The 12412-nt window shown below is 36.3% G+C and overlaps 1 protein-coding gene across 2 annotated transcripts; it reads right to left on the bottom strand.

Moving 5' to 3' along the window:
- Positions 1-6999: 6999 nt before the first annotated feature.
- On the bottom strand, positions 7000-12408 carry LOC140928469 (uncharacterized). 2 transcript variants are annotated; one of them, XM_073378224.1, is made up of 4 exons: positions 11466-12408; positions 10411-10675; positions 9745-9857; positions 7000-9053 (listed from the first exon to the last, which is right to left on the bottom strand). In XM_073378224.1, exons 1-4 carry the CDS (start codon positions 12406-12408, stop codon positions 7447-7449), a joined length of 2928 nt encoding a protein of 975 aa, XP_073234325.1. In that variant the 3' UTR covers positions 7000-7446. The 2 variants fall into 2 exon arrangements, with proteins under 2 accessions (XP_073234325.1, XP_073234326.1); XM_073378225.1 differs by having other exon boundaries at positions 7000-8996.
- Between the last annotated feature and the right edge of the window lie 4 nt (positions 12409-12412).

Genomic DNA, 12412 nt, shown 5'->3' with positions numbered 1-12412 from the left:
AAGGATGTGGTAAAGTAGATTTGTTTTACCTGAACCTGAATTTCCAGATATTAGCTAGCATCCTGAAATTGGATTTGGGCGTATACTTGTAAGGCTGTTTGAAGTTTATATTTTCATCTTCATTGAAATCGTAATTTGGAAATTCCATTCTACTATTATGTTAGATAAGTTGAGATAAGTTTAGATAAGTTTTTATATAATGTACTAATATAATGGATATTGAAAGATTCAAAGGACTCAGTATTCCTAAAATTGAAGCAGGAAAAATGACTGAAGTTGTCAGGGATGCTATAAAAGAAGTTCAAACTAATAAGCAGAATGTATACGAAAAGACGTCTTAAGCCCTGAAACCTCTAACCCGAAAAGTTTGACAAAGAGATAGAGAAAACCAGTAAATTGCGAGAAAATGTTACAAAACAAGTTGTCCCATAATATGAGCAAGTTCAAGATTAGCATTACCAGGCCTAAGTGGTGAGGCACCCAAAATGGTAGCTGATATGAATAAAGGATTCACTCAAGGAGAATTGGCTTTCATACAAAACCAGGGATTGCCATTACCGGCTGACATTTTTTGCGAACCTTAAAAGAGTCAAATTATGTGAAAGCCTGTGAATATTAGCTAAATCTGGTGAATTAAATAATGGCTTAGGCTGGAAAAAAGCCCATTTAAGCACAACAAAAACTAACAGAAAGAAAAATAAGGATCAAATTGCTGAATATGATGAAGAAATTGACATCATAAAAAAACACAGACAAAGAATTGGTGTTTTAGGGGAAGGCTAAAAAACATTGGAAGTTGGTAAGGCTATAACAAAAACGCCCACAAAATCTCGTTGAATCTCCCCGACTAGAACAAACCGGAAAAGACAAGGGACTTCCGCTATTCACATGTCACACGTCTATCAAAATGTCAACGCGGGAACGGACTCGCCTGGACTGCGTGAATGAAAAATCAAAACATTGTAGCGATGAACATTAGTTTTTTAAAAACTCATCGGGATTCTAGGATTTTACACAGCAGAACAGCTAAAAAAACTGGTCAAATAATGTGAAGGAAAAGAATTTTTAAGTGACAGCCGTCGAAATTACTGTGAATTTGGATTTTCGGTGCAGTTATAAAAATTAGGAAAGTGATTCTCCGAAAATTGTAATATTCGACGATTTTATTTGTGGTAAAAATCAAAAGCCGCTTATTGATTATTTCATTCAAGGGCGACACAAGAACTGCAGTGTTATTTACCTTTCACAATCATTTTATAAAACTCCAAAAGTTACCAGTCATTGATATCAACATTGACATCAACTGCAGTCATTATTTTAGTTATGATTTCCCAAGAAGTGATGAAAGAAATATGATTTCTAGAGAGCTGAATGTAAGAAAAGGATTAATATATTAAAGCCAGAAAACAACCATACTCATTCCTGTATGTTGATAAACCTATGAAAACAGTTAAAAGAAACTTTTATGGAAATATATAATATAATAATATAGATGGGAATTTTCAATCAACAACCCAATTATAATCAATCATTTACAAAAGGAAAACGTGGTACTACTGGACCTCCTGGACCTCCTGGTGCTACTGGTCCTCGCGGTGCTACTGGTGCTCATGGTGCACCGGGCACTGGTTTTAATCACACAGCAGATGGGAATTATGACATGGTAAACAAAAAACTGACAAATATGGCTGAAGGAACTGCTTACAGTGATGCCCTAACAAAAAACCAACTTGATACTAAACTATCACTTTCTGGTGGTTTAATGACCGGCAATTTGGATATGAATGACAATAGGATATATATTGTGGCTCAACCAGATGGTGATAATCAACCAGCTACAAAAATTTGATCTTAAAAAAAATTCCTGGATAAGTCCAGTGGAGTTATGGCAGGACCACTAAATATGTCCAACAATAAAATAACTGGCCTGCCGAAGGCAACAGCAAATGGGGATGCGGTGGACTTTGAATTTTTTTATAAGTATACCCCAAGAGGGACTAGAACCAGTAATATACAATTTCTGTTTAGCAATATCGGATTGTTCGGTATAAGATAGAGTGGATATGAATATTCTAGTGAAGCTGCGACTATAGGGTGGTCTAATAAATAATAATTTTTTACAGAGAGAGGGCACTAATTCTATGACTGGTGATTTGAATAATTTTATGATAAACACAAAAATAACCAATCTAGCTTACCCCCAATCAGAGAAAGATTGTGTCAATCTTAAAACACTAAACACACACATTATAAAGCCGTCTGATCATACCAACAAATTTGCATTTGTTATGGATCCCACAAATGGTTTTTTACAATGGACTGATTTACTAACCGACAGTATTGCGTTGAACAGCATTGGTGATTTAGAAACAACATCGGGTAATTATCATACATACAATAAAAATGTGAGTTTTGCCTCCATTAGAAAGAACTCAGAAGGATATAAATGGCGATTAGCTATCCAAGGCCATCCCCTTCAAACAGACAAAAATATATCTTATGTTTGGAAATCCTTACCACAGACTATCAATTGTAGCATGAATCTATAATTACTGTTGATACAACTATCAGCCAGGGAGTAACTGTGAAAAGATGGCATGTCAATAAGTACTCACATGAGTATAAAACTTGCTCCAATCAGACAGAATTTATGTATTACCATAAGCTTGTAGCAGTATTCAGTAAAACAGCTTCATCCAAGCCTTATTTTCTACACGTGCAAAATATTATGGCGCAGGCAGAATCTGACCTGGGAGTTTATCCAACTAATTTTGATAAATATTACCTGATAACATACGGTATTCTCGGCGAAGCAATGGATTTAGATGCAAATAAGACTTATGGTTACCATACGGCGAGGGGATATTCCGCCCACAAAAGTTGTTTACAATGTTGATCTCGATATGAACCGAAAGAAGATATTAAATATTGTTCCAGATAAAAGTCGTAATAATAGTGCGGCTACTGTGAAGATGGTAAAATATCTGTATCCTTTTACAAAAAATAATGTATACAGGACAAGTTTTGAAGAATTTTATGATTTCAGTGATGCCAGTAACTATAAACTGACAGGTGGGGCGTCAGGCATGACATTCACAGGCATTAATGCTAACATAACGTTCCCCCAAATGAATATTAGTGATGTTCAGAAAGGAGAATTGAGATTAAAAAATCAAACATTGAAATTAATATTATCTGATGGAATGGACTTTACAATATGCGTTGTTCTGCAATTATGTCTAAATAGGTCAATGAGTATTAAAACATTCATAGACGGTAGTATTAATGGAAGATCACATTTGATTTATAACAGTACAACAAAGAAATTAGAATTGGATACTGCTGGTCATAATGATAGACGTTCTATCACTGTACCAAGCAGTTTCAATGGTAAACGAGTTGTGTTTTGGCTATCTAAAAAAGGCATAGGAAGGTTCATAGTCAAAGCGTCAATATCCAATTAGGCTTCTACACTAACACGATTTCCAAGTTGTGCATCCAGGAATAACTATAGATTCGAAATATTCTCACATGACGCTGTAATTTATAAAGTAATGCACTCTTCAAAGTTCTACGATTTTGATTCTGTGTAATTTCATAAAATAACGTTACAGGAAAAGCTAAACGGTTCATACGTTCTATAAATTGTCTAAACTAGTATTATAATGACCAAAAAAGATATATTTAATTTCAATCACATTGACCCAAATATTGATACAGAAAAATTAAAGCAGACTCAAGATCTCTATGCGTACTATCATAAATATTGCTTGGATTTATCGACATTCTCACAAGCGAAAAAAGCTTGTAAATATTGTCGTAAAAACCCCACTGCGGGAATAGTAACATTGGAAGGGAAAAATGGGAAAATAGGAATCCCTTGAACACGGTCTCGGGGTGTTGGGTAGAGCTACGGTTGCTATGGCGACGGAAGTGCCGGTTCACCCTTAAGCCAGAGAGGGAGAAAAAAACAAAATGACATAAAATGAAATGAAAAAGTGTAGAGTTCTTCGAAGATGGCTAGCCTAGAAGATCGGAAGTGGTGGTGGGAACAACAAAAAATAACAAAAAAACCTTCTCAGGAGGGACTGGGGGGAATAGGTGGGGCTGGGAAGGGGGTAGGGATGGGAAAATGGGGGGTCCCTCCTGAGAAGGTCTGGTGCCCACCAGTTTTGTTATTTTTTATCTAACCTATTATTAGTTGAAGTCAATTGTCAATTCTTTGATCAATTCTTGTTGCTTTTTGGTAAGCTTTGATATTGCTTCCTCTCTTGGTTGTTGTTTACACTGGGCCACATTGCGATAACCTCTGCCATCGACAGTACCGTCATAGTATAACAGATTTTTTGTAACATCATCCTTGATTCGAAGAGTTTTGCCAAGTTTTTGTATTTTGTCTTGTAACAACTTTTCTGAAAAGCGTCAATGGCTGTCATTTGTGCTTGGTATTTTACTTCTTGTCTTTTAGGTTTTATTCCTTGCTTGTTTAATAATTGATCTCCCAGCTTCTCGCTAAAATCATAAATCCATTCATGCTCCACTTTTTCCAATTCACGTTTGCCTTTGCTTGGGGCATTAACAAGCAGTTTGATAGTAGGCTTATGAAGCCGATACTGATATACTGGACTCTTATTATTAGTGAGGTGCTGTGTTAATCGTGTCTGAAGCTCACCAGTTGTGTTTCCAATGTAGACTTTGTCACAGTTCTTGAATTCGATTTTATAAATCTCGCCACTGTTGAAATCGCTGTTGAGGTACGAATTTACAATTTCCATTTTTGGGGTGTTCTCTAATGACATATTTCTTGTTCAATGCATTGTTATTCAAATGGATGAAATCTAGTTTTGTAGTTCGTGATAATGTAGTGTACAACTTTTTCTTATCCATGCGATTTACATTATAGATATTATACGGCTCGTCGATATCAGCGCCTTGATATTTACAAACTGTACAGCAAAATGCTGGGATGAATGACTGAGCAAACTTTTCGATCGTGAATACAGTATCAGCAATCATGACAGTTTTTTTTCATCTATACTCTCTATTTCAAATTCCATCACATTGTAAATTTCATCTGATTTCAGATTGGTAGTAGCTAACATAGGCATTTCGGCACAAACTGGATAGACTTCTTTCCTGCCATCATAGATAAACTCTACTTCATAACTCTGTTTGCCCTTTGTAAATCTATCACAGCACTCTTTTGTGACCTTCTGTCTAGTAGAATTTAGATAACAAATGTTTTTGAATAAAGGCTTTCTGTCAGCAAATTTAGCTGCCACCTTTCCAGTTTCCAAAAACTTAGTCAACGTGTCTCTTCTTTTGATATCATATCTAGCACAACCCTCTTTGTACTTCATCTGGACTCGTCTAGGACACATTTCTGATATAGCCACAGACTAAAAATAGTCAGTGTTTGTAATGGCTGCCCTTTTCAACAGGGTCACATTGATTAGAATCGTTAAACATACAAATAGTATTATGATATTTAGTGAATGCGTGCTAGATCTTGGTCATCCACTTGGCGTCACGCTGTACTCTTCAATAAAGATTGTCTTACCTTTCAAATGGCATATATCGCGGTTATGATAACTGTTGAAATATGAGTCAAAAGTACAACATTGATCTCGTAATCTACCATCGATCAGTGATTTCACATTTTCAATAGCCTTGTTAGTGAAGGACAATATAATCGGATTTGTGGCCTCTGACGCTAACTTGATGTGTTTTGTTGTTTTGCCGCATCCCGCTTGACCGTAATAGATAGTATCATCGCCCACAATATCAGTATAGTCATCTGGATCAAAATTATTTCAAAAAATGTCAAAATACAAAAGCTCAGAATTACTTGTAAACATCTTGCCAATCTGGTCAGTACTAAACTCAACTTCATTCTTGTTTGGGTATTGGTATTTAGGGTTAGTCATAAACACTTCGTCTGTATTGATCGAATAGAGTTGTGACTTATCAGTCCAATTGTCATAGATCAAATTCAAACATGATAATATTGCTTGTGACACAACAAATCTGTTCATCGATGTATTGTCCGAAAAAATGCGCTCAGTCTGACGCTCACGAACCAAAAATAATTCCTGATCTGTCATACTTTTCTTACAACTATCAATACTAATATTCTTTCCTGTTGCTAATCCTGCTGTCCAAATTGCTTGGGCTGTATCCATTAATCTACAAGTAAACCCATTATCAATTTTGCTATATTTTCTGCCCAAATCTCCCATAAACCCATTAGCAAGACGTTTGGATTGTGCTTCCGGGAAGGTGTCGAAGATATCCCTTACCAAAATTAGAGCACTGATAGTATACTTTTTGTAGACAAATAGTATACACCGTATGTATTACATTGCCATGGTGTACATTTTTAGTATACATCAAATATACATCAAGCAAGATTTGGCTTAGCAAAAAAAAATGATGTATACTCTTTGTATACATCACTTGCATTTAAGTAGCAATGATGTATACAACAAGTATACCTCAGGACTTTAAAGCAGCAATGACGTATACAACAAGTATACCTCAAGGCCTTCAAACAGCACTGATGTGTACAATAAGTATACATCAGTGCTGCATTGATGCCAAGTTGTATAAAAAACATCTTCATTGATTAGGAAGTAAAGCTTTGATGTATACTTTTTGTATACTTTGTATAGCATAAACAGTTTATATATAACAACATATAAATATATAGTATATGTTGTAGTTCAACTTTTCCCTGGTTTAAATTTCACATACATTACCATGCCCAAACAAAAGAAAAATTAAATTAAAGCAGGAACAAAAGTAGAAAAACAACACATATGTTGATTGAATTGAAGGGTTACCAAAAATAATTTCAGTGAAACAAACTCTAGAATACTGTTTTACATGTACCTGATTAGAGAATCTCTGAGAAATTCCAAATGCTGATGAAAGGAATACGTTTGAACAACAAGAACTGGACAAACAAGACATATCTCTAATAGATCTGTAAAACTGCAGTAATTTAAAAATTATATATTTCGCTCTTTGCAACTCATCACTCACTGGCCAATGCTTATAAAATAATATTGTCCATTGTTCATGTAAGAATTAGCATTGTGAGAAATTCAGCAACAACATCAACATTTTTGGGACTGATATGTCATACACAATCTTCGTTAAGGGGTCAATGTCATGCAATTTCGAAAGATACACAACATTATTTTGCTATAATAAAAACATTAAAAGAAGCTAGTTTTAATAAAAAAAATTATGTTTACGTGCCCTGACAGGAAAAGATGGCAGCTTTTAATAAATGGCACACATTTTCTTTTCTCTCTCAAAAATTCACTTGAAACCTACCCATTCGTGTTGCAGGATCATAATTTTGCATGTTACATGTATCTGTGACGGTGCTCTGATGGTGCTACCATGCACTTACAGTTGCAAAAAAACCACTCAAACGCTTTAGTCTTTTTCGTACTGATTAGGAAACATTCCCACAAAGGGAGTATTGTCATTACCACAGTCAACAAAAAAGCATAATCGAATAATGTTGTCCACTGGAATTGCAGTGATACAATTATTGTCACTCCTGATGACTGGAACCAGGTGAGAAACAGCAGTACCAGTGTAGGGATCATTAGCAATTGCTAAAGTCTTGTTAGGTTTCAGAACTTTGACCAATGCATAAAACAGTGGCTTCCTACATTTACATGAGTTAGCACAAAATGAAGGGTTGGGGCAATGTAAATATATTTTGGAATAGAACAAAATCTGTCCAAATGAAGGTGGTGAATCCCCACTGTTGCCTTTAAATTCTATTGTAAAGTTGTTTCTCCTTGTCATGCTTTTGTATAACTTGGAGTGAATCAGTTGCTCTCCAATGAGTAATCTGAAAAACTGATACACTTCTTGAACTGGCCCAATTAGGGATTCGACTACAGCTCGCTCAACAGCAGTAAAGACATAATTTTGTAAGTTGCCCACGATGCTGCAGTTGCTGTTGCCTGGAAGTTTTTCCTTTTTGGAAGCAAGGGGACGCTTTCTTGAAAGGTGTTCATAAAGTTCTTGAGCCATAGATCCACTTTCGAGGAGAGGAACCAACTCAGGTATTCTCTGTTGCACACTGACAGCTGTCACAATCTGTTCTTCCACACTTTGTGTACCATGAAATAAGCTTCTTAATTCCCCATTGAAGTCTTCAAAGCAAAAACAAGAGTGAGTCCACAGTGGACCAAGATCTCTCACTCTTTCTGTCATGTGAAGTAAACAGTGCACATTAAAAGTTTCATAGCGGGCTGCATAAAGTTCCTTTATCCTGATACAGAAATGCTTTATTAAAGCAGAGGCCTTTACAATGTCATTCGGAGAGATAGAATCCTGGAGAAGAAGGTAAATGGCTTCCACAAGGTGAAGGTAGTGCTGAAAGTACTCTTCTGGAAGAATACCATACAGACATGGAACAGAGTAGAACAACAGGAAAGTCCTTAACTCAGATGCTTTGAGATGCCCAAAGTTTGCTATCAGGCTTCTGGGAAGGCGCGTGATGCAAGAAGGAGGACTAATCTTTAGGTACCTCTCTTCAATTTCTTTCATTCTTTTACAGACAGACCATGGCTCTGCTTTATATGTCTTGTCACTCCAAAGGGTAAGCAACATCTTAACCACGCCAAGTAATGTACTGTGCATATAGTCAATGGCTATTCCTCTAATGATGTCAAACTTTGGAATAAACATAAACCATGAATAGCCTTTAACCCCTTTAACACTACTTGGGATGCCCTTTTGAGCACTTTCCTTGGTAGCTTCAGCTGCAAACTTTAATGTCTGTTCATGTGTTCTTGGTTCCCCATGACCAGTTCTGAGATTTGCTTCATCAAATGGGTAAGCATGAGTGTGCCCTTTGCTACTTGTCTGCACAGTTTTGCCAGGGCTCAGGCAGTATGGGCAACCATAAAAGGCATTGAATTGACAAAACTCTTGGAAAAGGCACTTTGCTGGGGCATCAAATGTCCCTAAGAGTAAAATACAGCGAAGCAACATGTTCTTGCCATTCAGCTTTACATCAATCCCTATAAAAAAGGAGCAAAAAAATCCTGACTATTCAGATGTTGACCCATAGGGTAGAAATGAGGGCAGCAGAATTTCTATAGACTTCAAAGTTAATTGATAACAGATAACACATCAAAGCATTTTGAAATTCATACATACATGTAGCTGCTAAATAATGATTGAAAATAATTTTCAATAATTTAAAGCACACATTTGTATCTACATGTATTATGCCAAATCTCCTTTAGTCAGAGTTGTAAGTTAAACCTGTGTATAACGGTCACCCTTGGGAAATGGCCAAGTGGCCGTTATATACAGGTTCTCTTTAAACTCTACTGGAAGTTAATGAATAGCATCTAAGTCTAAAGGGTGACTGCATCCGTTACGCACACTAACAGGTGACCACTATATACAGGTCACCTTTACAGAAAATATAAAGCAAAGTTTTAGGGAAGTTGTCCGGTGAGTCACTCTATAGTGACTCAATTTCCTTTGTCCCCCTTTGTAAATTATATATAGTTCGGGGAGTAATAATTATGTCAAACAGCAACAGTTGTACAATGTATTTATTATGAACATTCTGAACTAATAGTATACTAGAGAGTAGCTGTGACTACAGTGTGCATATATGTACATTAGAATGTAGCAGATAAATGCATGCTTTAAGGTAATACAAAAAATGGGGACTGATTTTCAAAACATAAACCTTACCTTTGAAGAATAAATCATTTAGTGAGTTTGCGAATGGCTGCATAAATGTTTGGAAATGTGGCTTGGAGACACCGAACCAAAGCCCAGCAAACATGCGGTACTTTCTCTGCTGCCTGTAGGGACAGAAAATAAAGGGAAAGAATGAAGTTTTTTAACAAAAAAAAAATGTGAATATGTTTTTTTAATGAGAAAAAAAGCAAAAGCGGTCCATTTCAAGATAGGTCAGTTACCAAGCAAAGAATGAGTTACAAACAATTCTTACTAGTTAGCAATTCTGCAAATTATCAGTGCTCATTATGATGTGTTGCAGTTAGATTAAGTGATACTCTTCTCTCACAATTTCTTTTCTCTTATTGGTTATTAACTGTGGAATTTTCTCTTTGGTAGTGGCATCATGAAGGCAAGTAGATGCTTAAACTGTGTACTTCAGTTCCACAATTAATTTATTTACATGACTATACTTTACAACCATTGTTATTTTGGTTACTTTGGTTTGACATTCTTTAATCAATACTTCAAAAAAAAAAAGAGAAATTATATATTATTTAGCAATACTATAGAAATGAAATACTCGGCTGGGGGGGGGGGGGAGGAGGTTTGAAGCTGTTTAAAACGCTTACAGCACATGTTTAATCAAGGGTAAAAATTCAAGCTTTTATTACATACCTGCAATTTGGAGGCAATTCGTTGACAATAAAATAAACCGGCCATATGGAAAATTTTGAAGACCTAAAAATTGCAACTCCATCCGTGTTTATTTGCAGGGACAAATGGATCTGTGTCTTTTTGTCCTGTGTGGATGAACCCCTAAAAAATCCGTCCTCCCCAAAGTGCTTCTTATACAGTTGTCCATCAAAGATATCTTCAATGGCATCTGAGTTTTGTTTTTGTCTTGTGACACGATACTGCAGAAAATCAGGTACTTCTGGCCCTAAGAAACAAAACAAATATTTGAAAACAATACATAAGAGTGAGAAAATAAATTTCACACAGAGGTTCTGTTTGACTGAGGCAAATGATAATATTTCCTGAATACATGTACATGTAACAAGACTGCAAAAAATCTTTTTCATTTAAATCTTGGAATTTTTCCTATTATTGATCACGAACTGCTAATGTTAACTGTCAATGCATTAACAAGTGATAACAACCAGTTACATATGTAACATTGTTTCAGTTTGATGAATGGTTAAAATACATGTATTGAGTGAATGCTTTAAGGCCTCTACAGACTAGATATTTAGTTGTCAAAAACGTTTTTTTTTTTTTTGCGACAATGACAATGTTTAAGTTGTCAACAACAGCAAAATTTAGCATTTAGTTGTCAACAACCCGTCTTACACACTGCGTTTTTTTGTTGTTGATAACATTTAGTTGTCGAAAACAAAACGTTGTCGACAACTAAATTTCTAGTCAGTGGAGGCCCTTACAGTCACTTCATTCCATCAAAAGAGCCTGGGAAAACATGAAGTACAAAGAAAAGAAAAAGTGCACGATTCTTACACCGAGGTAAACCCAAAAGAACGAGAAATCCTTTGATGTGGGGCATTATTTAGTGACAGGGGATACTTAACATGGTAGTGGATAAAGATAATGAGAAATTCTTTGTTATTTAGTATCATTTAGTAACAGGTGGGACATCTACTTAGAACGAACTGACTTGGAAGGAAGTGACCTGATACCAAAGGAATGATCTATACCTTAGCAGATAATCTACTTACTTGACAGCAATGACTGAAGCTGTGTGACTAAGGGTAGGACAATGAAGTAGGCCAGTGCACCTTTTTTGGAAAAATCTACCAGACAATACTTGTTAGAACAGCAGGAGGTCTTTGTAAGCCCAATGTACTCAAAACAGCAACAACAATAATAGTGGTACTCGATAGGCTTCTTAAGCTTTCGAAAGAATCGGTTGAGAACAGCTGTCGATTTAGCAAAGCAGTTGGGTACAACAAGATGAATGTTAATTAACGTCAAAAGGTCAGCCAAAGCCAGTCCGCTCAAATTATGCCTTATGGCGAAGCTAATAATCAGCAGCAAGCTAACTGAAAAAGTAACGGGGGACCCCTCGTATAAAGGGGTGTCTTGTGATAAGGATAGCTCAGTAATTTTCACGTAGTCATCTTGAGTGCTGCTTTCATTCCTATCTTCCGCTTCCGAAAGTTCATCCACGTCATTATCTTGCTCGTTCAAATCCTCATGAAACTCGCTAGATCCGTACGTTGTATCAAGCGCTGGATCTTCAGGAAAAACTTGCGAAATTTCATCACAGCTGTCTTGCTCAACTGCCGTGTTGTTCAGGAGCCCCTTTAACATTTCATCAGCGATGGAGTCTCTAGTTGGGCGGCCTTCTCTGTCATTTTCTACCTCAGCTGGCCGACCATCTTCTTTCAACAAATCAACATTATTACGGTCTTCCAGAGAGTATTCTTCGATCCCCTGAGATGCATATGAGTAGTCCAGGAACTCTGACTCAAAATGTTCAACAGTGTCGCTACAAGATACCGCATTCGTTTCTCTATCATAAGTTTTAGCTAGTTTCTGGCGATACTCTGACGTTCTGGGAACTTTCAACGACGGATGTGACAGATAAGACAGGTAAGTACCTCTTCTTTTTTCACAACTTCTAGAGTTACGTGTTTCTTTTGCATTTCCAGTCGCCATGTTG

This window comes from Porites lutea, chromosome 2, assembly GCF_958299795.1.
Source record: "Porites lutea chromosome 2, jaPorLute2.1, whole genome shotgun sequence".
In the NCBI taxonomy this organism is placed as follows: Eukaryota; Metazoa; Cnidaria; class Anthozoa; order Scleractinia; family Poritidae; genus Porites; species Porites lutea.
Note: the sequence above shows the minus strand (reverse complement) of the source record. Positions and strands in the feature narration are given on the sequence as shown.